At 36.2% G+C, this 25,286-nt stretch overlaps 8 protein-coding genes and 2 pseudogenes across 10 annotated transcripts; 3 read left to right on the forward strand and 7 right to left on the reverse strand.

Moving 5' to 3' along the window:
• The first annotated feature begins 537 nt into the window (after positions 1 to 537).
• On the forward strand, positions 538 to 1,731 carry LOC18010061 (zinc finger A20 and AN1 domain-containing stress-associated protein 1). The gene is made up of 2 exons (XM_006391742.2): positions 538 to 678; positions 1,006 to 1,731. Exon 2 carries the CDS (start codon positions 1,018 to 1,020, stop codon positions 1,504 to 1,506), a length of 489 nt encoding a protein of 162 aa, XP_006391804.1. The 5' UTR covers positions 538 to 678; positions 1,006 to 1,017; the 3' UTR covers positions 1,507 to 1,731.
• Positions 1,732 to 2,091: 360 nt separating this feature from the next.
• Positions 2,092 to 4,928, reverse strand: LOC18010105 (4-coumarate--CoA ligase-like 1). The gene is made up of 6 exons (XM_006391743.2): positions 4,848 to 4,928; positions 4,364 to 4,693; positions 2,971 to 3,549; positions 2,549 to 2,893; positions 2,391 to 2,458; positions 2,092 to 2,314 (listed from the first exon to the last, which is right to left on the reverse strand). The coding sequence occupies exons 1-6, from the start codon at positions 4,926 to 4,928 to the stop codon at positions 2,092 to 2,094; spliced, it is 1,626 nt and encodes a 541-aa protein (XP_006391805.1).
• Positions 4,929 to 5,414: 486 nt separating this feature from the next.
• On the reverse strand, positions 5,415 to 7,646 carry LOC18010109 (pentatricopeptide repeat-containing protein At1g63330). Its single transcript, XM_006391744.2, has one exon. It carries the CDS (start codon positions 7,548 to 7,550, stop codon positions 5,655 to 5,657), a length of 1,896 nt encoding a protein of 631 aa, XP_006391806.1. The 5' UTR covers positions 7,551 to 7,646; the 3' UTR covers positions 5,415 to 5,654.
• Positions 7,647 to 9,457: 1,811 nt separating this feature from the next.
• On the forward strand, positions 9,458 to 9,860 carry LOC112089007 (annotated as a pseudogene).
• A 774-nt stretch (positions 9,861 to 10,634) lies between these two features.
• On the reverse strand, positions 10,635 to 13,139 carry LOC18010117 (pentatricopeptide repeat-containing protein At1g63330). Its single transcript, XM_006391745.2, has 2 exons — positions 11,021 to 13,139; positions 10,635 to 10,870 (listed from the first exon to the last, which is right to left on the reverse strand). The coding sequence occupies exon 1, from the start codon at positions 12,956 to 12,958 to the stop codon at positions 11,084 to 11,086; it is 1,875 nt and encodes a 624-aa protein (XP_006391807.1). The 5' UTR covers positions 12,959 to 13,139; the 3' UTR covers positions 10,635 to 10,870; positions 11,021 to 11,083.
• A 1,552-nt stretch (positions 13,140 to 14,691) lies between these two features.
• On the forward strand, positions 14,692 to 15,411 carry LOC112089970 (annotated as a pseudogene).
• Positions 15,412 to 16,361: 950 nt separating this feature from the next.
• Positions 16,362 to 18,664, reverse strand: LOC18009496 (pentatricopeptide repeat-containing protein At1g63330). The gene is made up of 2 exons (XM_006391746.2): positions 16,598 to 18,664; positions 16,362 to 16,464 (listed from the first exon to the last, which is right to left on the reverse strand). The coding sequence occupies exon 1, from the start codon at positions 18,657 to 18,659 to the stop codon at positions 16,659 to 16,661; it is 2,001 nt and encodes a 666-aa protein (XP_006391808.1). The 5' UTR covers positions 18,660 to 18,664; the 3' UTR covers positions 16,362 to 16,464; positions 16,598 to 16,658.
• A 543-nt stretch (positions 18,665 to 19,207) lies between these two features.
• Positions 19,208 to 19,518, reverse strand: LOC18009497 (general transcription and DNA repair factor IIH subunit TFB5). The gene is made up of 2 exons (XM_024159830.1): positions 19,478 to 19,518; positions 19,208 to 19,393 (listed from the first exon to the last, which is right to left on the reverse strand). Exons 1-2 carry the CDS (start codon positions 19,509 to 19,511, stop codon positions 19,209 to 19,211), a joined length of 219 nt encoding a protein of 72 aa, XP_024015598.1. The 5' UTR covers positions 19,512 to 19,518; the 3' UTR covers position 19,208.
• On the reverse strand, positions 19,350 to 21,844 carry LOC18009498 (protein cornichon homolog 3). Of its 3 annotated transcripts, XR_002900819.1 has the most exons (6): positions 21,568 to 21,844; positions 20,893 to 21,074; positions 20,680 to 20,802; positions 20,503 to 20,590; positions 19,509 to 19,570; positions 19,350 to 19,392 (listed from the first exon to the last, which is right to left on the reverse strand). XR_002900819.1 is itself a non-coding variant. In XM_006391748.2 (4 exons), the coding sequence occupies exons 1-4, from the start codon at positions 21,637 to 21,639 to the stop codon at positions 20,554 to 20,556; spliced, it is 414 nt and encodes a 137-aa protein (XP_006391810.1). In that variant the 5' UTR covers positions 21,640 to 21,844; the 3' UTR covers positions 20,237 to 20,553. The 3 variants fall into 3 exon arrangements, 1 of the variants encoding a protein (XP_006391810.1); XR_002900818.1 differs by having other exon boundaries at positions 19,359 to 19,570; XM_006391748.2 differs by lacking the exons at positions 19,350 to 19,392; positions 19,509 to 19,570 and having other exon boundaries at positions 20,237 to 20,590.
• Positions 21,845 to 22,134: 290 nt separating this feature from the next.
• On the reverse strand, positions 22,135 to 23,495 carry LOC18009667 (mitochondrial import inner membrane translocase subunit TIM9). The gene is made up of 2 exons (XM_006391749.2): positions 23,329 to 23,495; positions 22,135 to 22,489 (listed from the first exon to the last, which is right to left on the reverse strand). Exons 1-2 carry the CDS (start codon positions 23,421 to 23,423, stop codon positions 22,303 to 22,305), a joined length of 282 nt encoding a protein of 93 aa, XP_006391811.1. The 5' UTR covers positions 23,424 to 23,495; the 3' UTR covers positions 22,135 to 22,302.
• Between the last annotated feature and the right edge of the window lie 1,791 nt (positions 23,496 to 25,286).

The raw sequence follows: 25,286 nt of genomic DNA on the forward strand, positions 1-25,286 counted from the left end.
ATTCTTAGATTCTTCCTTTTCTCGACATAAAATGACTAGATATTTGACCAATGCACATAGTCCCAAACAATAATATGTTTTAATTAAAGACAAAAAAGAATTAGATCATACATCATTTTTTCAAGAATTAAATCCTATTCTGAACCATACATTATACAAAAAAGCCAGAAATTCATATGATGCACAACCTACCAGAAAACGAATTAAAGTAATCTTATATAACAAAAATTATGTACATAATTTTTATCATCTCAAGATCCTATAAGATTCCATTAATTTGATCAAACTTTTTTTGTAACTTTTCTTGTGTTTTATAAAGACTCATCGTTGTACATGCAGTTACATGTACAGATGGCTAAAACTTTTACTATATTCTGATGAAGAGTGAGAGAGATTGCTCATTATATGCATCTACCAGTGTTACCATCGGCCAGCTTAGCTGATTGTCCCCACAACCGAATCCGGTTCGAATAAACCGGTTCTATATTCAAACCGGTATAACGCTATAAAAATTCCGATTCGGATAACTAATATTTTGACTAAACTTCAGAACCGAATGATCTGTCTGGTTCTCGTCTCTTTCTCTCTGTCTCGCAAAACCAAAGAGTTTCAGTTTCGGTCGCCGATCAAAAATCACGAGCACTTGTCGGAAATGATCAGATATAGATAAACTTCGAGGTATCTTTTCCTCAGCCTCATATTTTCTCAAATAAGTAAATTTCGAGTCTCCGGAGACATAACCTGAAGAAAGTCGGAAATTTTCTTTCTCCGGCGGCTGGAATTTCAATCGGAGAAAGTCTCTCCCAAATCTATTTCTCTTTTCTTTTGTACAATTTTGTGATGTATCGATTCAGTTCGATCGAAATCAGCTTAAAATCGAAATCCCACAAGAAAAATCTATCATTTTTTCATTTTTGTCAGAAAACATTAAACCCTAAATTCAAAGTCTGCTCTTTTATGAACTGCCCTTAAATTCGATTTCCGTTTTTTTATATTTGTTTGCAGAGGAACTTAAAAATGGGTTCTGAGCAAAACGAAAGCACAAGCTTCTCTCCTTCAGAGCCAAAGCTCTGCGTCAATGGCTGCGGATTTTTCGGAACGGCTGCTAACATGAACCTATGCTCCAAATGCTATCACGACCTTAGAGTCACCGAAAAGCAAGCTGCTTCAACTAAATCCGCCTTCGAGAAATCTCTAAAACCAAAACGTAAAATCTCCGAGATCACAACCTCCCTCGAATCTGCTCTTGCGTCATCATCAACGAGCGGTGATGAAACGGCGGCGTTTTCTGAGCCGCCGCCACGGACTACGGCCAGGACGAGGTGCTTGAGCTGTAACAAGAAAGTGGGATTGATGGGGTTTAAGTGCAAGTGTGGGAGCACATTCTGTGGAGACCATAGATATCCGGAGAATCACGATTGCGAATTCGATTTCAAAGGAGAAGGAAGAGATGTAATTGGCAAAGCCAATCCTGTGGTGAAGTCTAAAAAAGTGGAGAGAATCTAAGTAAGCGTAAGCCGCGAATGTTCTTGCCTGTTAAAGATCCTTGTGTTATATGTATATTGATAGCTCTGTTTACGGTTTGATCGCTCTAGGAAAATGTTAGATCGGTTTGTGCTCTTGCTATTGATTTGGTTTTGGTGGAGTCTTGTTCTGTAATAAGAAATGTATAATAGAACTTGGTTTTATCAGAAATGTGTGTTCTTGTTTGGTACTAGCAAGCTAGAGAAAGTTGAATTGAACTCTAATCTATGTGATCGTCTACTAAGAATCCGTGAAGAATTGAATAGTTTGAAGTTATCGAATATCGCAGCTTTGTGTAGCATTTTGCAGCTTGAGAAAGTTATGAAACTGAGGATATTGTGGAAGTTAGTTATTTGTTAAAGGGGAATCTTGTAGATTACTTTGAGAAGATGATGTTCTTGCGGATTGAAATCGCTGGTCAAAGTAGAAAGGTTGGTCGAGTTTGTTTTAATCTTTAATAAGGAAAATGAAAAGGATGATAATTCTTGAATTATAAAACCACAAAGAGTAATGTAATAAGGACACATTCTTAAACCAAATGAGATGAATCAATGGTTTTTCTTTCTTCTACTTCTTCTTCATGCTGAGGATTTTGTCTCTGAGAAGCCTCCTCATGATCTTACCAGAGAGAGACTTGGGAATTGAATCCACAAAATGGACGGCTCTGATCTTCTTGTAGTGAGCTACGTTCGCTGCAACAAAATTAAGAATGTCTTCTTCTTTCTCTTTCGCTTTAGGGTTTATCACCACGCAAGCCACCGGGATCTCTCCGGCTTCCTCGTCCGGTAACCTTTTACATAATTTCATAATTTGTTTTAATCAATCAATTCTTGAAATTTCAATACTTAGCTTCAAGAAATACTCACGGAACTACGGCAACGTCTTCAACAGATGGATGAGTGAGGAGAATAGCTTCAAGCTCCGCCGGAGCCACCTGCCGGAAAGTAAACAACTCCGTTTTCAGACAGAACTAAACCCTAAACCCTAAAAAACCAAATTCACCAAAAACCAAATCACATTATACCTGAAAACCTTTGTATTTGATGAGCTCTTTGATCCGATCAACGATGAAGATATCACCATCATCATCAATGTAACCTATATCTCCAGTGTGAAGCCAACCTTCTTCATCGATCGTTTTGTCCGTCTCTTCCTTGTTCTTGAAGTAACCTTGCATTACACATTGGCTCCTAACACAAAGCTCACCAGAAGTGTTCTTGGGAAGCGACCTGCCTGTGACTGGATCTACAAACTTCACTTCAAGATTCGGAAGTATAAAACCAACAGAGTTTCGTTTCGCGATTCCTTGTCCCTTTTCAGGATCTCCATGAGTTAACGTAATGCAGCTATGCTCCGTTAATCCATAAGCCTATATGTAAGTAACTCTCGTTAGTTCAACAGATTCCAAGAAACAGAGCTTCGTCATAGTTGTTTAAAACACTTTACCTCTTGGACTTGAACATTAGGAAACTTGGCTTCAAAGGCAGTGAGAAGCTCAGGAGCTAAAGGAGCAGCAGCAGTCATAACGGAACGGAGTTTAAGCTTGGAGAGATCAAACTCATCAACGATTGGATTCTTGACAAGATTCAGTATTATCGGAGGAACAATAGGCGCAAAGGAGACCTCGTGAGCAATCAAAGCATTCAAGAAAAGCCTTAGATCGTAACGACTCATAGCAACAACTTTGCCTTTGTTCTTCATCGTAGCGCAACAGATTCCAACGATTCCGTAAATGTGAAAGAAGGGAATCAAACCAAGAGTCACGATCTGACCTATCATCTCAGACCTGACGCTGAAGAGAGAAGAGCAAAGATTTGCTATGAGGTTGCGATGTGTGAGCATTACTCCTTTTTGTAACCCTGTTGTGCCTGAAGAGAAAGGAAGTGCACAAAGATCTGTCTGAAGAATCTCTTCTTTGTCGTTGTCTCCGGATTTGTCTCCTGCTTCTAGAAGTTCTTTCCAGTTCACTGCTCCTTCGATCTTCTCTTCACCTATCACTATTACTGGTAAACCCAAAGTCTTCACCTGTCCAAAACCGGTTCAGGTTATAGGTGGATCAGAAGATTTTAACCGAACCAAACTTCAACCGAAGTAAGTGCTGAGCCTAACCGAAACCAATTCAATCTTAAACTGACCAGTATAAAAAATCTCACTCCAAAAAAACAGATCCAAACTCTAATTTAGTCCAACCGAACCGAATTAACCAGAGTACATTGTACACTATTCATAAAAAATTTGTTCGTTTTTTTCATCTAAAATCGAACTGAATCCAAACCGGAAACTAGGACTAAACCCAAATTTAATTTAAACCAATCACAGAAAAAAAACATATTTTAATATTTGTAAAATAAAATTTATTATTTCTGTCTAACTGATTAAAAATAAAATCAAACCAAAAACCGAACCGACATTTTACCACGATCAATTAAAATACTGTAAATACAGTTTTAACCGAGATAAAATTCTGCATACCAAATACTGATATAACCAAACCGAACCGTATTATATATGTGATGTTAAACATTGAAAATATATGTTATACATTGTATTCATATGTTTTGTTGTTGGTTTTTTTAATCCAAAATCGAACTGAATCCAAACCGGAAACTAGACCAAACCCAAATGTAATCTAACCAATCACAAAAAAAAAAAAAAATTAATTGACTAAGAATCAAATCAAATCTGAACCGAAAACCAAACCGACATTTTACCACAATGAACTGAAATAAATATGGTTTGAACCGTGATAAAATTCTTAATACCAAATACTAAGATAACCAAACCGAACCGAATTATATGTGTGATGATGTTAAACATTGAACATATATATATGTTATACCTTTTCGTAGTTAGTAGAATCAGTGATGATTCCTCTAGCACCGGAAGCTTCGACTTGCTTTTTGATCTCGGAGACAAGAGCCGTCGGATTAGCGCCGGAGAAAACTCCACCGGCGGACATAATGCCAAGGGCAATAATCCCATACTCGGCGACGTTTGGTAAAACCACAACCATTACTTGACCTTTCCTAAGTCCAAGAGAGGTCAACGCTTTGGCTAGCCTCTTCGTGTCCCTCACTACATCACCGTACGTGAAGGCTTTACCTGTCACGGCTTCTACGAATGCCACTTTCTCTGTGTATTCTTCAACTCCTTGGAGCACAAACTCAGGCTTTAACACATAGTAAATTTTATTAAATGGTCTCATTAGGCTAGTCAAATAAACCGAAATCGAACCAAAAAATGATAACTGTAAACCGAACAAAAAAATTGTAATACAGCATAAACAAGTTTTTCATTTGTCTAAAGCCAATTCTAATCCATACCAGTGTAAGCTTGTCGGGAATGGGCACAGATGAATATAGACTGCGAAAAATGTGCTCATTGTCTTGCTTTTGATCCTCCATTAATATTTTAGATGGTTTGAATTTGATTTATGTTTTTTCTTTTTCGGAAGAGTGAATATAAATAGGAGGAAAATTTCTTGTTCGTATGTCATGTCATGCGAATGTGTGTGGAAACCAGTATTGGTAATTAAGAGGAAAGTAGAGGATAATCCTTCTTTGACTCTCTCAGACATAGGTGAAGATTTGTTGAGCCACGGCAATGTTGTGAATTATCTGTTTTATTTCTTTAGAAGCTAAAAAAAAAAATCATTTAATTAACGAAATGAGACTGTTTTATATATGATATTTCGACTTCAAAAACTTGGAATCACAAATGGAAACTTTTCTCCATAGGTGTCGGAAATGCAAGAATTAGACTGAAATAGACACTTTCATCTTCTGCAAGTGTTATGAACTCAATAAATTGTATTGAAAAATCAAGACTTTATTCCTCTGTTTGTTGGAAATTCAAGAATCTGAATTGAATTAGACACTTCTTTGTCCTGGAATTGGGAATTTAAAGAACATGACTTCAAAAACTGGAACTTTTGTTGTCTTTTTGCATAAGTTTTAAAAATCCGAAACTTTTTTGTAAAAATGAGCTGCTTCTGTGAGTCTGAACGCTGAAATTTTTGCAATAGAAAAGTAACCAATAGAAAAGCTAACATCAAAAGTTAATTCTCTTCACAGATGCTGCCTTCAAGGGAACAAGGTTGCTCGACAATTCTCTCGAGGATAAGCTTTATTTTAAGAAAGCATCTTCAGAAAGCTTTTGTCTAATCTCCCATCATGCAACATATTAGTGACCAAACTTATTGTTGAAGCATCTCCACAGAACCCACAACTCCTCATTTCATTGATGAGTTCGACTGATGTTACTTCGTCACCATCTCTAAGATATGCCCTTATCAGCGTATTATATGGACCGCTATTTGGGATAGGCCCGTCTTCTTTCATTTTACTGAATAAGGCATATGCATCCTTCTTTAAGCCTTTCCTACAAAATCCCGAGATCATTGTATTGTAGGTTACAACATCAGGCTTCACTCCTTTAAGGTTGAGGCTGCAAAACAAATCCCACGCATTTTCCACCTTACCAGCTTTGCACATTCCTTCAATGATGATGTTATATGTAACAATACTAAGTTTGATTCCACTCTTCTGCATATCCTGAAATATGACCAATGCTTTCTCTAGTTTCTCGTTGTTACAAAGCCCATGTAGCAAATTGCTGTATGTCACAATATCACGAGGCACACCATCAGAAACCATCTGTTTGAATAATTCTTGGGCATTATCACAATCGCCAGCTTGGAAATACCCTTGGATAAGAGTGGTATACGTGATTGTGTCACCGACAATTCCTCTTAGAGACATCTCCCTGAAGAGTTCCATACCATCTTCTACTCTCTTAGACTTGCATAATCCATTTATGAGAGTACTATAGGTCACTACATTCGGGAGAATACCTCTGCTAACCATCGAATCAAACATCTCCTTGGCCTCCTCTAGACGATCATGCATGCAAAACCCGTTGATCAATGCATTGTACGTGAAACTATTAGGATATATAGACCTTCTGATCATCTCCTTGTATAATTCCTCAGCCTCCAAAAGCTTTCCCTCTTTCACAAACGCATCGATCAACGCATTGAAGGTGACAACATTGGGGTTGATTTTCCTTTCAATCATATCGCTGAGTAATCGAGAGGCATCACTCCATCTTCCGTAATTACAAAGGCAGCTTATAAGGGAGCTGTAGGTAAAAACATTTGGCTTAATTCCTTTGTTCTCCATTTCATTGAATAAGTCGAGTGCGTCATTTACATCTCTGTATTTGCAAAGACCATCGATCGTTGTGCTGTAGATTACAACATCTGGCTCTAATTTCCCTGCTTCCATCTTCTTGAGCAGATTTAAAGCCAAATCCATATCACCTCTCTTACAAATCCCATTTATCACCGCACCATAAGTAAGCAGATCTGGTTGACATCCTTTCTCAACCATTCGATCAACTAAATCCACTGCTTGAGAAGCTTTGTTGTGGAGAAAAAGCCCATGAATCAGAGTTGTAAACGTGATGGTGTTAGGTTGATATCCCAATTCCACCATTTGATCAAGCAGTGATATTGCATCCGAAATCTTATTCCCGTGACAGTATCCATTGAGAAGCGAAGAAAGCGTGACAATGCTAGGCTCAAACCCGAGTTTCATCATCTTGCCAAGAATAGCTAAAGCAAGAGGGAGCGCAGAGGTGCGGCAGAAACAGTTTATCAAAATATTGTATGTAAAGAGATCATGTCGAATCCCCAACTTTTGCATCTCTTCTCCCATAGAGATGACAACATCAAACTTCTTCATCTTAGCAATAGCACTCAACAATTTACTGAAGTCGATAATGGAAGGAAAAGGACGAGACTTTACCATCTCACCGAACAAACCAATTGCATCATCTAACTTAATATCTTTTAGAAACCCATTTCTAATCTTCTCTCTGTAATCACAACTAGCACCAGAGAAAGCTCGTACCCAGCAACGGAAACCGCAAAGACTACTAAACCCAGTTCCAGGATTACCTCTCACCAGAAGATTCCATTGAGCAGATCTGTTCGCTTTCGAAGCAATCGCAAAGGATCGTCTCATCTTCTCTCGATTTGGCTTCAGCTCTCCTTGGCGATTTCTCTGTATAATCGAGCTGCAATGTGCAAACCCCTAAATGAACGAAACTAACCACTGACTCTCTGAGACTGAGTCTGAGGATGAGACTCGCAAGACTTTCGTTTCGTATTATTTCAATAAAGTTTTCTTCTTTTTTTTTTGGAAATGAAATACAAAACCACACCTTTTTTTTTGCCGTCAAAACCACAAAATGAAGAATGGTTTATTGGTTTGTTGTCAAACCCACTGAACTAGTTTGTCCTTTGTCGTTTAAGTCCAACAAAATGAGAACCCACTCAGAGTTTATTGAGCATTTGCGAGAGAGAGAAAGCAACTCGTACCGGGTTTATTAGAGTGTATATAGTCAATATACATGTACATATTAGTTTCGGTTTAAGGGCTCTGGAATGTCCGGTTTTATGATGTAATTATTGGTTAGCTTTGGTTTAGTCTTTCTGCTTGTATATAAGCGATGTAACAAACTTTCTGGGAAATTAATGAGGATTAGTTTCTTAACAAACTTGCTTGTATATAATTTTGGTTGTACCGAAAGGAGGGTCACGAGGTGAAAGTGATTGCTCAACCCGGTTTAGTCTGAAGATTGCTTTTTTCACAACAATTATTTGGTGAAGATTTGCTTACCGAAAGGAGACTGAAGATTGCTTAACCCGGTCTAGGATTTGTTTAATTTGGTGAAGAAGAAAGGCAACAATTATTCAGTCCTTCGCTTCTTCACAGATTCATTTTCTTCGGTTTTATTTGTATCTTGCAAAAATATTGTTGTCTGGAATCAATAAAAGCTCTTAAGGAAGAGTTCGTAGCTCAATTAAAGAAGCAAGATTAGTCCGGTTTTTAGGTTTTTGTTTTGGTTCTACCAAAAGGAGACTCACTATGATACTTAACCCGTTTAGTTGTTGGATTGTTTCCGAATTTTTATTACCGACCGGTTCACTCTGTTTGGTTTTTTATATTTTAGTGTCACTAACTATAATATACTAACGAAGTCACCTAAAGTAAATGTTAAAACATGAAAGGCCTGATTTAGAAAATATGAAATACTTTAGTGAGGTTAAACGATACTGAGTGAGAGGATACTGAGAAAACCATAGAAATCCAATATAAGCTTAATTCGGTTTCTCAGAAACTGAACCGGATCAAGAATCAATACAAGTGGTAGTAAGTGGATACAGTGTACATTTCATATGTTTAATCATAAATTTCCGACGAATGCTTCTTGCTCTCACACACTATTATGATCCAAAATAGACATTTGCTCACAAAACCAATTATCATAGATCAAATTCATTGTAGAAAAAATACACTATAAGAGAAGATGGTTGCTCCTTCTGTTACACTATTTCGATGTAATGATGGTACGATTCATTTACTCCTTTAAGAAAAAGAAAACAAAAAAAAAAAAATGTCAAAATCCATGATGCTTTGGTGTGTTGCTTTGTTGTCAATGTGTAATTGGATCTCGATTGGAGTATTTGTATGTACAAATGTGGAAATCTTTTTCTTAAATTAACAGCATTCTATACTACACACCTGATATTATTAAATTGTAAGTTTTAGGGGTTTGATTTTTATCCTTTAGACTAAGTCAGCATATTATTTTTTAAAAAGGGATTAATGAGGATTCTTGTTGTCAACTGACATGATCATATAACTTAAAAACTCAAAATTGTCTACCTCAAGTATCATAAACTTGTATCTCAAGAACAGTTAATTATATAAAATTAGTCAAACAACAGAATGTAATAACTTACGCCGCAAGAAGCAGACTTTGTATTTGGAAGTTTTACAATAACTTCACACAACAGACTTGTTGCACTCATTTTCCCGGGAAAAAGTCACTCTTTTATAGATATAGAGATAGAACCCACAAGAAGATGTTCAACTTTATAATCAATGGCATGGAGATCATCTGGAGAACAGCTGTTTCAACGTGAATGCTCTTTTTCGTCTTGAGATATTTCAGTTATCTTACAAATTCTTTTCAATTTTGTAATCTCACAAGATATTACTATGATGATGACGATGATTGATTTAGCTATTAGTGTAGTTTTCATGAAGTTGATTATGATGGTGATATATGGAATGTTGATGAAGATTATATCCAATGGAATCAAGATGATTGTGATGATGGTATTGAAAACCATGATGATGATGATCATGCCCATGGTAATGGTGATGATTATACCTTGACGAGTAGTAGCGAGGATTACATTGCAATTTGCAAACGTTTACAATGGATGGAGAGAAGAGAGGCATGCAGAGAATCTGTTTGTCTGACATTTTCATAACTCTGTTTTTTTTCTTTCTCTCTGTACATTACGAAGAAATTATTGTGGTGTGTGCATAAATGTGGTTCTTGTGCATTGAGTGGAATCAATCTTGGTTTCATCAGCACCATTTTATAACTGATGTTCTTTGATCGTAGCGACTTGTAATTATCATTCAGAAACAAACAAGAACAAAAACAAAAGCGTCAAGAGATTAATATATACTTTCTGACGTGAATAAGCTCACTTCGACATTACAATGCATTATATTGGGAGAATTTCTATGAAAGCAGAAGGATTTCGAGAAAAGAAACAAAGCTAACTTCTCCCTCAAGGCAGGAACGGCTTTTGAAATCTGAAATCTTCTTAAAGGAGCTTCTTTGAGTTATGGCCACTGAAATTATCTCGACGAGTGTTTAACAGACACAACAGTAACCAAATAGAAAAATACTTTAAAAGAGACCTGAAACCATAGAGCATTCAAGATATTACTATCATCATGATGATATTTTTACCTATTCACAGTTGTCCTGTTTAAGGAGAGCTTCTTGGAAGCAGTAAGGACTAACGTTGAAGCACGAGGCCATGGACTTTGAAGATCTGTTATTATGTCAGTAACATATTCGAGTGGACGTGAACATTCCTTTGATGGAGTTAACCATGACTCTAGAGACAGAACATAACAAATCTTGAATCAACAAAACTGCCATTAACTTTTGTTATAAAAAGGGAGAACAAACAGACTCAAATATTCAAAATGAAAATAGAGCCTTTGGGACCATAATCCATTTCTAGGCATTGATTCACTTAATCCACTTCATAAAACAAAAGACATAATTTATCGACCCAAAAAGAAAAAAACATCATTTATGCTAAGTAACCGTATATTCTCAGAAAAAGTATTTCATTCTATCAAGTTAAAGAGGAGAGCATTTCAGAAGCAGAAGGATGTTGAGACAGAGACGTCTTCTAAAACTGAAATCTTCGTGAAGGGTGTTTGGATCAACTCTTGTTTGCATCCTAACAGGTAAATGACAAAGCACAAAATCAGTCATATTCATGAAGCTAGAAACACCAGTAACTAAATATACACTTATCTATCCACCGACGACATAAGAAACACATGTTTAGAAGCAATCAATATAAAAGCAACATCAAACATTGATTTACCTCACAGATGTTGCTATCAAAGGAACAAGGTTGCTCTACAATTCTCTCCAGGATAACAGTGTTTTAAGAAAGCATCTTCAGAAAGCTTTTGTCTAATCTCCCATCATGCAACATATTAGTGACCAAACTTATTGTTGAAGCATCTCCACAGAACTTGCAACTCCTCATTTCCTTGATGAGTTTGACTGATGTTACTTCGTCACCATCTCTAAGATATGCCCTTATCAGCGTATTATATGGACCGCTATCTGGGAGAGGCCCATCTTCTTTCATTTTACTGAATAAGGCATATGCATCCTTCTTTAAGCCTTTCCTACATAAGCCCGAGATCATTGTAGTGTAGGTTACAACATTCGGTTTTACTCCTTTAAGGCTGAGGCTGCTAAACAAATCCCAGGCATCTTCCACCTTACCAGCCTTGCACATTCCTTCAATGATGATACTATATGTAACAATATCAAGTTCCATTTCACTCTTCTGCATATCCTGAAATATGACCAATGCTTTCTCTAGCTTCCCGTTGTTACAAAGACCATCTAACAAAGTGTTGTATGTCCAAATACCGCGAGGCACGCCACTAGAAACCATCTGTTCGAATAATTCTTGGGCATTATCACAATCGTCAGCTTGGAAATACCCTTGCATAAGAGTGGTATACGTGATTGTGTTACCGACAATTCCTCTTTGAGACATCTCCCTGAAGAGTTCCATACCATCTTCTACTCTCTTAGACTTGCATAATCCATTTATAAGAGTAGTATAAGTCACTACGTTTGGGAGAGAACCCTTGCTAACCATGAACTCAAACATACGTTCCGCCTCATCTAGACGATCGTTCATACAAAACCCGTTGATCAGTAAATTGTAAGTGATGGTATTAGGAGTTATAGACTTTTTGATCATCTCCTTGTATAATTCCTCAGCCTCCAAAAGCTTTCCCTCTTTCACTAACGCATCGATCAACGCATTGAAGGTGACAACATCGGGGTTCAATTTCCTCTTAATCATATCACTGAGTAGTCGAGAGGCATCACTCCATCTTCCGTAATTACAAAGGCAGCTTATCAAGGAATTGTAGGTAATAACATTTGGCTTAATTCCTTTGTTCTCCATTTCGTTGAATAAGTCGAGTGCCTCATTCACATCTCTGTATTTGCAAAGACCATCGATGACTGTACTGTAGATCACAACATTTGGCTGAATTTTACCTTTCTCTATCTTCTTGAGGAGATCTAAAGCCAAATCCATATTGCCTCTCTTACAAATCCCATTTATCACCACACCATAAGTAACGAGATTCGGTTGACATCCTTTCGCAGCCATTCTGTCAACTAAAGCCACAGCTTCGGAAGCTTTGTTGTGGAGAAAAAATCCATGAATCAGAGTCGTAAATGTGACGGTGTTAGGTTGATATCCCATTTCCACCATTTGATCAAGCAAAGCTATGGCATCTGAAATCCTATTCCCGTGACAGTATCCATTGAGAAGGGAAGAAAGCGTGACTATATCGGGCTCATACCCGAGTTTCATCATCTTCCCAAGAATAGCTAAACCATGAGAGAGCTGAGAGGAGCGGCAGAAACAGTTTATCAAAATATTGTATGTATAGAGATTATGTGGAATCCTCAGCATCTCCATCTTCTCTCCCAGAGATATCACGACATCATACTTCTTCATTTTCGCAATGGCACTCAACAATTTACTGAACTCGATAATGGAAGGAAAAGGACGAGACTTTACCATCTCACCAAACAAAACAATTGCATCGTCTAATTTAATATTCTGCAGAAACCCATTTCTAATCTTCTCTCTGTAATCATCACTGAAACCAGAGAAATCTCGTCTCCAACAACAGAAACCGTAGACATTACCTTTCTGGAGAAGACTCCGATGAAAAAATCTCTTTGGCGTAAACACAATCGCGAACGATCTCATCATCTTCTCGATTTGGCTTCAGCTGAGATTGGGGTTCCTTCTCAATCTCTCTGACTCGGAAGCTATCGCTAATCGCCTCTGAACACTTCAGTAGTGTTGATTTAGACTGAAGATTGCTTCTTCACAGATGCTCGTGAAGAAGAAAGACAACAATTCAGCAGACTTTCGCTTCTTCACAGATTAATTTTTCCGATGAAGCCCAAAATGAGAAGCAAGATTTGTCCGGTTTAGGTTTTGATTCTTCCAAAAGGAGACTCACTTACTTACCCGGTTTACCCGTTGGAAATTTCCAATTTTAATCACCGACCGGTTTACTCTGTTTGGACCGGTTTACTCTGTTTGGTTTTGTAATTTTTAATCACTTCTATACTTTACTTAGGATTTCTCCAACCGAACGATGGATAAACTTTTTTTTTGTTTTATGAACAATGTCACACTACATTTGGTGTATGATTGTTCATAGCACTAAACATTATAATATTTTTTCTGATATAATTAAATTAATGTTTATTACTTGATTAAATTTTTGTAACAAAAAATAATTCTATTTTACATATTATTCTATATTTAATTTATAGTAATATGGAATTTTAGATTTAACTAATACAAAATATTAATTTCCACAAAATATCTAAATTAATATTTGAATTGATTAAGATTAAAAACATTAAGTAAAGTTCAAAAAAACACTGGAAATATATAAAAAATAGTATTTATTAACACTTTTAAAAATAAAGAAATTTTAAATAGAATAATATAATAATAAAAAATATTCTTTTTAGTGTGAAATAAAGTGTTGTGGTTGGAGAACCAATCCACCTAGAGTAAGAGTTAAAACTTGAAAAGCCTGATTTAGCAAATATGATGATACTGAGTGAGAGGGATAATGAGAAACCCATATAAAAACCAACATACTATTAGGTTTCTCAGAAACTGAACCGGATCAAGAATCAATACAAGAAGATACAATACTTTTCATATTTCATCATGAATTTCCGACAAATCCTTTTAGTTCTCACACTATTATGATCCAAAATCGACATTTGCTAATCCAAAAAACCAATCATATAGATCAAATTCACTGGAGAAAACACACTCAAAGAGAAGGTGGTTGTTCCTTGTGTTACTCTATTTCCATGTCATGATGATACGATACATTTACTTCTGTTTTTTATTAATCCATGATGCTTCGCTGTGTTGCTTTGTTGTCAATGTGAGTAATTGGATCTACTTCTCGACTGGAGCATATGTATGTACAAATGTAGAAATCTTTTTCTTCAAATAACAGCATTCCATAGAACACACAATGATATATATTTTGATTATAAGTTTGGGCATTTGATTTTTATCTGTATTTCAAAGGAAGTAAACAAAAGCCATTGTTCAAAAAAAAAAAAAATTAAGCAAGCAATTTTTTATAGAATGGATAAATGAACATACTTGTTCTCAAGTGTCATGATCATAACTTGAAAACTCAGATTGTCTACTTCAAGTATCATAAACTTGCATCTCAAGAATAGTTAATTATATAAAATTAGTCAAACGACAGAATGTAATAACTTGCGCAGCAAGAAACAGGCTTGTGTTTCGAAGTTTTACAATAACTTCACACAACAGACTTGTTGCACTTGTTTTCTCAGCAGAATCCATGGTATTTTTCCCGGAAAGCTACTCTTAATTCGAAGTTTCCTGAAAAGTTACTCTTTGATTGATATAGAGATAGAACCCACAAGAAGATGTTCAACATTATAATCAGTGGCATGGAGATCATCTGGAGAACAGTTGTTTCAACGTGAATGCTCATTTTCTTCATGAGATATTTCTGTATTCCTACAAATCATTTTCTTTCTTTTCTTTTCCTCGGTTTGATCTCTTTTTTGTTTATTATCGACCGTAATCACTCTGTATATTAAGAAACCAAAAGTTTATATGTTTTGTATACATTTGAACAAGACAGTATGCTTGATGGTAATACTTAATCCCTATAATTTTCTCTTGTAGCCTCCTCTTATTACTCACCTGTATTGGTATATATTTACAATCTCTCCCACTTAACACGAAAGACAAGAACAAAGAATGTTGTAATCTCACAATATAATACTATGATGATGACGATGATTGATTTAGCTATTACGGTGGTTTTCATGAACTTGATTATGATGGTGACATATGGAATGTTGATGAAGATTATATCCAGTGGAATAAAGATGATGGTGATGATGTTATTAAAAACCATGATTATGATGATCATGCCCATGGTGATGATGATGATGATACCTTGACGAGTAGTAGCGAGGATTACATTGCAATTTGCTAATGTTTACAATGGATGGAGAGAAGAGAGACGAGCAGAGAATCTGTTTTCTCACATTTTCACAACTCTGTTTATTCTTTCTCTCTGTACATTACGTAGAAATTGTTGTGGTGTGTGCATAAATGTGGTTCTTGTGCATTGACAAGAATCGATCTTGGTTTCTTCTGCACCATTTTATAACTGATGTTATTTGATCGTAGCGATTTGTAACTATTATGCAGAAACAAACAAGAACAAAAACAAAAAGCGTTAAGAGATTAATATATACTTTCTGACATGAATAAGCTCACTTTGACATTACAATGCCTTATATTGGGAGAATTTATATGAAAGCAGAAGGATTTCTAGAAAAGAAACAAAGCTAACCTTTCGAAATCTGAAATCTTCTTAAAGGAGCTTCTTAGAGTTATGGCCACTGAAATTGTCTCAACGAGTGTTTAACAGACAAAACAGTAACCAAATAGAAAAAAAATACTTTAAAAGGGACCTGAAACCATTGATTCCTCGTGAAGCAAGGAACCTGAAACCATAGAGCATTCAAGATATTACTATCATCATGACGATATTTTTAACTATTCACAGTGGTCGGAGAAAAGAGAGAGCAGAACAGTTTCTTGTTTGTCTAATTATCTTTTCAACACTCTGTGTTTCTCTCTGCACATATGATGAATGTGTTGTGGTGTTGTGTACATAAGTTTGGCTGTGGGCATTGACAAGGTCGAATCTTGGTTCATAAGCATCATTTAGACTGATTCATCTGTTCTTTTTATTGATCATTCTAATATTTTTATACAGAATCAAGACCAATCACAAATTGTTTATCGATTTGTCATTTTTATGCGAAATCAAGAGCAATTAGATTAAAACTCAAAAGATTATATATATACATTAGCAATCAAGAACAATCACAAATTGTTTAACTTTATGACATGAACATCTGTATATATAAGGAGAGCTTCTGGGACCGTGGTCTTTGAAGATCTGTTATTATGTCTGTAACTTCCATATAAAAGTGGACGTGAACAAAAGACATGATTTATTCTAAGGAACCGTACATTCTCAGAAATCCACAAGTATTTCTATCTATCAAGCTAATGACGAGAGCATTTAAGAAGCAGAAGGATGTTGAGACAGAGACGTCTTTCAAAGTCTGAAATTTTGATGTAGGGTGTTTGGATCAACTCTTGTTTGCAACCTAACAGGAAAAAAACAAAAGAACAGCATCAATCATGTTCATGTAGCAAGACACAACAGTAACCAATTCTACGACATAAGAAACACATGTTGAGAAGCAATCAATATCTAAGCAACATAAAACGTTGATTTACCTCAGAGATGCTGCTTTCAAGGGAACGTGGTTGCTCAACAATTCTCTCCAGGATAAAAAGTTTAAGAAAGCATGTTCAGAAAACTTTTGTCTAATCTCCCATCATGCAACATATTAGTGACCAAACTTATTGTTGAAGCATCCCCACAGAACTTGCAGCTCCTCATTTCCTTGATGAGTTCGACTGATGTTATTTTGTCACCATCTCTAAGACATGCCCTTATCAGCGTATTATATGGACCGCTATTTGGGATAGGCCCGTCTTCTTTCATTTTACTGAATAAGGCATATGCTTCCTGCTTTAAGCCTTTCCTACAAAATCCCGAAATCATTGTAGTATAGGTTACAACATTAGGCTGCACTCCTTTGAGCCTGAGGCTACAAAACAAACCCTGCGCATCTTCAATCTCACCAGCCTTGCACATCCCGTGTATGATAATATTATACGTAGCAATATCAAGATCCATTCCACTTTTTTGCATATCCTCGAATACAACCAATGCTTTCTCTAGCTTCCCGTTATCACAAAGTCCATCCAACAAAATTCGGTATGTTATAATATCACGAGGTACACCAATAGAAACCATCTGTTTGAATACTTCTTGGGCATTATCACAATCTCGAGCTTGGAAGTACCCTTGGATAAGAGTGTTGTAAGTGATTGTGTCACCAACAATTCCTCTTAGAGACATCTCCCTGAAGAGTTCCATACCATCTTCTACTCTCTTACACTTACAAAATCCATTTATGAGAGTATTACAAGTCACCACATTCGGGAGACAACCCTTGCTAATCATTAAACCAAACATCTCATTGGCCTCCTCTAGACGATCTTGCATGCAAAGTCCGTTGATAAGAGAGCTGTAAGTAATATTATCAGGATCTATAGACCTATTAATCATCTCCTCATACAATTTTGTAGCCTCTAAAAGCTTTCCCTCTTTCACAAGCGCATCTATCAATGCATTGAATGTCACTACATCAGGGCTGATGTTCCTCTCAATCATATCACTTAGCAGTCGAGAGGCATCACTCCATATTCCGTAATTACAAAGGCAACTTATGAGGGAGCTGTAGGTAATAACATTTGGCTTAATTCCTTTGTTCTCCATTTCGTTGAATAGGTCGAGTGCCTCACTGACATCTCTGTATTTGCAAAGACCATCGATGATTATGTTGTAGATCACAACATCTGGCTCAATTTTACCTTTCTCCTCCATCTTATTGAGCAGATTTAAAGCCAAATCCATATAACCTCTCTTACAAATCCCATTTATCACCACACCATAAGTAACCAGACTTGGTTGACATCCTTTCGCAGCCATTTGGTCAACTAAAGCTACCGCTTCTGAGACTTTGTTGTGGAGAAAAAGTCCATGGATAAGAGTGTTGAGTGTGACGGTGTCAGGTTTGAATCCCAATTCCACCATTTGATCAAGCAGAGAGACTGCATCTGCAATCCTATTCCCCTGACAGTATCCATTGAGCAGCGAGTTAAGCGTGACTATATCGGGCTCATACCCGAGTTTCATCATCTTCCCAAGAATAGCTAAAGCAGAAGAGAGAAGAGAGGAGCGGCAGAAACAGTTTATGAAAATACTGTAAGTAAAGAGATCATGTCGAATCCCCAACTTGTGCATCTCCTCTCCCATAGAGATGACAACATCGTACTTCTTCATCTTCGCAATAGCACTCAACAATTTACTGAACTCAACAATGGAAGGAAAAGGACGAGACTTTACCATCTCACCGAACAGACCAATTGCATCATCTAACTTAATATCCTGTAGAAACCCATTTCTAATCTTCTCTCTGTAATCACAACTATCACCAGAAAAAGCTCTTACCCAGCAACGGAGACCGCAAAGAGATATTGAGAGAGAAGCAGTTCTAACAATCGCATCATCTAACTTCAAATCACGAATCCCAATTCTGGGTATCACTCTGTAACCAGACAAAGCACCAGAAAAAGCTCGAATGCAGCAAATATTACCGTTATCAAGAAGATTCCGATGAACATTTCTCTTTGCCGTCGATGAAAACACCATCACCCTCCTCCACATTTTCTCTGATTGGGGACCCTTCACAGTCTCCGACTTCGATAAACCCCCTTTTACTGAACACGCTTTAGCCTGAAAGATGAATTTTTTCACTTTTCAGCGCCGCTGGGTTAATTTGGTATCTGACGGTCAAGATTTCATATTATCATTTCCAGTTTCAATACCCGACCGGTTCAACTTTGTATTCTCTGGTACAAGATTTGGTTTATAATTTCTATTGTCGTCGCATATCAAATCCATATAAGAACATAAAAATCCAATTTTACTAAATTCCAAAACCCCGGTCCGGTCTTGCAGAGATATGAAAAAGGTTTTGTAGGGCTGCAGCAAGAATAGTTATATATTTAGGCATAGAAAACCAATGTTAACCATTTCGGTTTTTCAGAACCAAACTATTCCAGTACATAAACTTTTCATCTCATCCTCCATACTAATCTGACAAAACACCAAGTTTTTCACCAAAAATTTCTAACACCATGTTTTGATGTTACACTGTATTAAGATCCATATCAACATCAAGTAAACAAAAAAGGGGAAAGAAAAAACAAGAGATCAAGCGGGCTTTGCGAAAGAAAGTTGGTCTCTGAACTTGGAGACCTCGCTGCGGATAATCTGCTCAGCTTGTGGCTTCACAAACATACAAATAGTGTCTAGTTTCAGTATTTGGATTATGAATCTCTGTGAAGAAGGCGACGAATTGTTCAAATGTGCAATGAACTGTGCCATGGGAACATCACTGCACGAAGAAAGAAACAAGAAACGTAAATAAAAAAACTGAAGATAAAAGATGCGATTCATTAGAGTATTAACAAGATTCTATCAGGAGACGAAGATTCCTTTGATGGAATTAACCATTGATTCAACCAGAGAGCATTCAAGATTCAGGAACCAAGATTCTTGATAATCAACAAAACCTGCAATTAACATAAATGTTTATCGATTCAGAACTGACACTTGAATTGTAGCAAAATCTAGATATTAGAATCAACTCAAAGCTCGGTTAATTTGGGATTTGACAGTATCGAACACTAGTCTTTTCAGCTCAAAAACTCACAACCTCATCAAAAGATGATCATACGAGCAAAGAAGGCTTAACCTTGATTTTCGATTTACACTGTCTTTAATCCAATTTACGAAACATGATAAGTCACTGAATTTTTCAGAAATCTTTCAAAATTATCCAAATCTTTCAAAATTATCCATGGTATTCGATAATTACGTCCATTGCAATTTATTCACACGAAATTCAGAAGAAGAAAAAAACAACGTATAACCAAAATTAGACCTCACAAAGAAAAAGGAGGAAGAAGAAGGAGAATGGAGAAGGATGTGATCGAGAGATTACATTATTTAGGGCTTGAGGAAATTAATTTCTAGGTAAAAGAAACCAACGTCGACAGATTCAGAATCCAACGAGCAAAAAGGAAAGACCAAACTTACAAAATCACGGAAAAGTTTGACGTAGAGGAAGAGAATCGAAATCTAGAGAAATTAACCTTTGGATTTCATACAAACTGCGATCCAGAGTGTTAATTCAAAGATTTCAAAATTCTAGAGAAACAACTTACCACGATAATGAATTGAACGACAAGACAATTGAAGAATTTGTCAACTTTTAAAAGTACTTAAACCCTACAAAAGGACTAAAACCGCTGAACAAATTAGAGGGTTCCAATTTTTGATAACTAAAAACATTAATAGCTCTGGTGTTAACACACTTAACTGCATCACACCACAAGATCAAGAGAACGTTCTCTACAGACTATAAATCTGTTTCTGAAGATTACACAAATCTCTAAATGCCACAAACCCTAACAACATCCACTGTAATTAAGATACAATAAACCTTTTAGCAAGAGAGGGTTTGATCATTCAAACGGTGCGTTGCCTATCGCCTTCAGTCCTCGTAATCATCCAGTGTTGAATAGATTAACCTTTAAACAGAAGTGTACAACATAAGTTTTAAACTGTTTTTAATCTGATTTCAGGATTGAGCAAAAGACATTGAAAGAGATTTATTTACCAGAAAATGGTGAGGAAGAGAGTGAGGATTATGTAAGCGAGCTTGAAGAGTCGTTTCTTCTTCTCCCAATCAAGCAAGTTGAAAATCTCTGTGACGTCTATCAAATGCTGTTTTTTCGAGTAACTAACATAGAAAGAATGATATAAGAATCAGCTTTTACACTGGATGTTTAACCATTGCTTCTGAGAGTCTGATTTGAAACAAGAGACTCACAGTTGGAAATTGTAGTAGAGATAAGGGACACAGAGCAGTGCCATGAACCAGTGACCAGTTACGAGGTAGAATAAACATAGAGCTCCTTGAAGAATGAACTCTGGTAATACCACAAAGTTTATTCTTGATGCAGAGTCGTAAGGGTTGATGTAATCAAACTCGAGATCAGCTAAGCAAATAAGCTGCAAGAAAAGAAGAAGAAAAACGTTTCCTTTTTAAAATTGAGTTACAAAGAAATCTATTAAAATTTCCATGGATAGGGATAAGTTGTTGCTTTCTTAACAAGAGCATGGATTCAGATAAAGTATGTCTTGTACTACTTCATTGAGGTGTAAACACATAAGAAATCCGGTTTCTTGTCAATCCAAATTTCTCCAAACATGATCTACATTCACTATAAGATTAGAAATCTATTTTTACCTAACCAGAGCACATTTTATCAAAGCACGAGCAAACCCTAAAGTTACTCCATTTATCACATTTTCAAAACTGAAAACCAATTCTTACAAACGATTTTATGTTGCAAGAACACGAACCCCTATAAAAAGAAACTTCTTCTCTCAATCGAATAAGCCTAAGCAGAGTTTATACTAATACAGTAGGCAAAGAGATTCGATGGAACCAAAGTATAATTTTTTAACGGTTTCTTTGTTCAAAGTAGAAATCGGATCGAACCTGATAAACGATGAATCCGATAAGAGTGATAAGGATTAAGAATGAAATGATCCATGTCCAGACATCTCCCATCCCTCTTCCTCCTGGCTACGACAACAATAACTTCGAATCGATTTCGCTGTTTTCTTCTTCTTCTTCTTCTTCTTCTTCTTCTTCTTCCCAGCCACACTCAAAGCTTTTGGTTCTCTAAGATCCTATGACGAAAACAGAGTTAAAAGGCATAAGTTTGTGCCTTTGTGGTCGGAGAATTCAAGATTTCTCTGATCGGAACTGGTGTGGAAGGAGTTACGAGACTTCCGGTTTTTGACCTTTTTCTGTGGACCGAACTAATTCCCGGTTTACATCGGTTTTCATTCCACCAATACATCGTGTTTTTATTACCAATGAATTTAGTGTTCGTACCGGTAATCGAAGCGGTTTCGATGGGTTTTGAAGGACATCGGTTTTTATTACCAATAAATTCCCGGTTTACAGCCGATGGATTTCGAAAAAGTTTCAGCGAATAATGAAAATGTCAACATTACTAGAATAACGATATTATATGATTTTTTTCCATAGACCACTTAGTGAAATACAAATCATTTCAATATCAAAATCGGATTTAGACAACATAGTAATTTAATTTCAAAATACAGGAGTATCAGTACAAAGAACAGTATCAGAGTTGTCTGAACCAACTAACAACCGGTTTATTCTGGGTTTCGAACTCATAAACCGGACCAAAAACCAAACTTTTCAGTCTTGAGTTGGTGCGTTCTGATTGAGCTCGGCAAACCGCAAACCAACACGCATTGTGTGCTTGAGGAACTTCTCAGCACACCGCATAACACAAGTCTCCTCTTGTTTCTGCAGAGTTTTGCGTGTGAATGTATCGACACAGTCCACAAAACACCTCTCCACCAGCGAATTGTACATTCTCAAGCTGAAAATTTCCAAGAAAACCAGAAAATTACAGTCTAGAACTCCATTTTCAAGACATAAAATCTTTAGAAAAATAGGAAACCAATCAAGACAGATCAGATTCTAGACAATGCATAACTTGTTGTTCCCTTAACGTCCAGATGCAGCATTAATTGGCTGCACTGGTTTAAAGGAGATCTTTTTGTTCTCAGCTTCAATATCAAACAACAAGCAACAGGTTCAAGTGCTGGTTGTGAAATAACAATTATATGAAGCTTTCTAAGTTTTGATAAGAGCAGGAAACAAACAAACAAAATGAAACAAAACAGTTTCAGCTTAAAGTGTTTCTTGAGAACACAGTTCACTCTTTGGTTCTAAACAAATCAAAACTATTTAGAGAAACTCACTGATTCAGTTCAAATTCTGACCAATAAAGCTTAAGAACGCAAATATATTAACGATGCAAATCCCTTACAAAACCAGTAAAGACCCTTACTTTGATTCAAATTTGCTCTACAAATCTAAAAAGAGTGTGACATTTATCCCAAATCACAGGTACCTCAAATTGGCATTGAAATTTAACGATCAAAGACTGCTCCTTGAATACTTATAAATGTACAGTAACGTCTAATCCCAGTAAAAGTTCAAAGACACAAACGATTCAAGCTCGATGCTAATCGAAAATCGTGTCGAGGTTAAAACATTTCAATACATCCAAATTACATGTGATAAAAGATATAAATTTCCCTGGATCTTCCAAATAAAACCAAAAAAATTTGAAATTTTACGGCATTCCCAAATTTAAAAAAAAAAAAAAAAATCAAATGGAAAAAAAAAAAAGAACAGATTTAGAAAACGAACCTATCACGTAGCTGAAGCTGATCGATCATGGAGGCCATTTTCGCTTTGTCTTCCTCAGGAAGACCTTCAAGTCCAGCCATCATACTCGCGTCCATTTTCTCTTTCTCTTTTTCTTTCGTCTTCTAGATCAGTTTCTTCGTCTCGATCAGTTTCTTCGTCGCCTCCTTACTCTTCTTCCTCATAAACCCTAGTGATCTTCTTTACTGGGCCTGATGGGCTTGGTTTCTTACATCTTGAATAAAAGTATAATACCAAAAGCTTTGATCGATCATGTGCCTAATTCACTATTGTGACCCAAATACCCATTTTCAATATTCTTTAAATAGTTTTTATGTTTCTTAATAATATTTTTAATTACTTTGGACTATAGTACTACAATGTTATGAATGAGAATTTATGTTTCATTTTATAAGAATAAAAATTTATAATCTATTATTATTTCATAAAAAAATTATTTATACTGTTGTCATTTGTATCACTTTTTGTAATGTTATTTTTTCGCATAAAAAAATTATAATCACACCATTATTTCGTATGTCACCAATCAAAATACGATTTTTGAGCTCTTTTTGTTGTTTGTATTGATCAGCTCTACACACAAACGTAGTGGAGTGGTTGGGCACAGAATTCTAAATACAGGCTTGTGAATGAAGCAAATTAACTGTAACCGTAATATTTGATTCTGATATAATCATCTGTTAATATTGTGCATTACTGCTTTTACTGTTATCATTTCGATACGTTCAACATTTTCTTTGTGAAAATAGACGTATGCCGACATACAAATCAAAATCAGGAACATCTACTTATTATACAAAAAAAAAAAACTACTCCTATTCCTATTATATTGAATGATTTGGTATATCAACTAAAAAGGGCTAATTTTATTTTAGTTTTGGTTAATCAAATAATTTTAAGCCGAAGTCCATACACTTTTTCGTTAAGACCAAAACACTTGAGACTTAAATAGCATACACTTCGAATAGATCTAAGTAGCATCAGTTGAACTAGGAGACTGCCACACACTTGATAACAGAAGTTAAGTTGATTTCAAAAGATCATAAACTTTGAATCTTTGATGTTCCGGGATCTAGAATATTAGTTTCCTGCAATTTGTTACACCATTAGTAATAGTATCACTACAAGAAAACATCATTTTACAACGGCCGAAATGGTCGTTAATTCGTCGTAATAGGGCCATTACGACGGACTACCGACGATTTCGAAATCGTCGTAAAGTCATTATCGTAATAGACAAATCGTCGTAAAATCGTCGTATAATATACGACGGTTTTGTTTCGTCGTAACATCGAGGCAAACAAAATCGTCGTAAATGCGTCGTACAGTTTACGACGAGTTTACATCGAATTGCGTCGACTTGGTTTTTGCCTAGACCGTCGTTAAGTGGTCGTTAATGGTCGACGTAAGATCGTCGTAAAATGTACGACGCATAAATCGTCGTAAATCAATCGTAAAGTATTTCTTCATTTCGTCGTAAAATCGTCGTAACTCTCGGACGTATAATCGTCGTATTTCTCGTCGTACATTGTAGTCGTAAATTCGTCGTAATATGTACGACGAATGTACGACGGTTTGAATAAATCGATTACGACGATTATACGACGTTTAATATAATTGAAAATTAAAAAAAAAAATTAATTCGAATTAAAATTTAAATAAAAATAATAATTTACAATTTAAAATTTATGAAAATTTGAAATTAAAATTAATTGTAATTTACAAAAAAAACCCTACAGATCTAAATCTAAATCTAAATCGATCCCGTCGATCCCGTCACCGGCCTCCTCCCTATCGTCCTGGACGTGTTCCTTGCCGGGTATTCGGTTTGATGGTTCCGCCGACACCTGATCTCTGGCTCTAGGAAGCTCAACCCCGAGATATCGGAACATCTCCTCGTCCGTCTGCATCGGCGGTTGAGTCCTAGTGGATGACCCGGC

The sequence above is a fragment of the Eutrema salsugineum genome, unplaced genomic scaffold, assembly GCF_000478725.1.
Source record: "Eutrema salsugineum unplaced genomic scaffold, Eutsalg1_0 scaffold_8, whole genome shotgun sequence".
Classification (NCBI taxonomy): Eukaryota; Viridiplantae; Streptophyta; class Magnoliopsida; order Brassicales; family Brassicaceae; genus Eutrema; species Eutrema salsugineum.

What these genes read in the sequence shown, in the direction of transcription:
- LOC18010109 (XM_006391744.2), bottom strand. Translation starts at nt 7,550, where the DNA reads ATGAGACGATCCTTTGCGATTGCTTCGAAAGCGAACAGATCTGCTCAA.
- LOC18009497 (XM_024159830.1), bottom strand. Translation starts at nt 19,511, where the DNA reads ATGGTTAATTCCATCAAAGGAATCTTCGTCTCCT. An exon ending in CAAAGGAATCTTCGTCTCCT is followed by an intron (nt 19,394 to 19,477) that starts GATAGAATCTTG and finishes TTTCTTCGTGCA; the next exon opens with GTGATGTTCCCATGGCACAG.
- LOC18010061 (XM_006391742.2), top strand. Translation starts at nt 1,018, where the DNA reads ATGGGTTCTGAGCAAAACGAAAGCACAAGCTTCTCTCCTTCAGAGCCA.
- LOC18009667 (XM_006391749.2), bottom strand. Translation starts at nt 23,423, where the DNA reads ATGGACGCGAGTATGATGGCTGGACTTGAAGGTCTTCCTGAGGAAGAC. An exon ending in CAGCTTCAGCTACGTGATAG is followed by an intron (nt 22,490 to 23,328) that starts GTTCGTTTTCTA and finishes GGAAATTTTCAG; the next exon opens with CTTGAGAATGTACAATTCGC.
- LOC18009496 (XM_006391746.2), bottom strand. Translation starts at nt 18,659, where the DNA reads ATGTGGAGGAGGGTGATGGTGTTTTCATCGACGGCAAAGAGAAATGTT.
- LOC18010105 (XM_006391743.2), bottom strand. Translation starts at nt 4,928, where the DNA reads ATGGAGGATCAAAAGCAAGACAATGAGCACATTTTTCGCAGTCTATAT. An exon ending in ATTCTACTAACTACGAAAAG is followed by an intron (nt 3,550 to 4,363) that starts GTATAACATATA and finishes GGTTTTGGACAG; the next exon opens with GTGAAGACTTTGGGTTTACC. An exon ending in TCAAATACAAAGGTTTTCAG is followed by an intron (nt 2,459 to 2,548) that starts GTATAATGTGAT and finishes ACTTTCCGGCAG; the next exon opens with GTGGCTCCGGCGGAGCTTGA.
- LOC18010117 (XM_006391745.2), bottom strand. Translation starts at nt 12,958, where the DNA reads ATGATGAGATCGTTCGCGATTGTGTTTACGCCAAAGAGATTTTTTCAT.
- LOC18009498 (XM_006391748.2), bottom strand. Translation starts at nt 21,639, where the DNA reads ATGGGAGATGTCTGGACATGGATCATTTCATTCTTAATCCTTATCACT. An exon ending in TCGGATTCATCGTTTATCAG is followed by an intron (nt 21,075 to 21,567) that starts GTTCGATCCGAT and finishes CTTTTCTTGCAG; the next exon opens with CTTATTTGCTTAGCTGATCT. An exon ending in CTCTTCCTCACCATTTTCTG is followed by an intron (nt 20,591 to 20,679) that starts GTAAATAAATCT and finishes TTCTGTTTAAAG; the next exon opens with GTTAATCTATTCAACACTGG.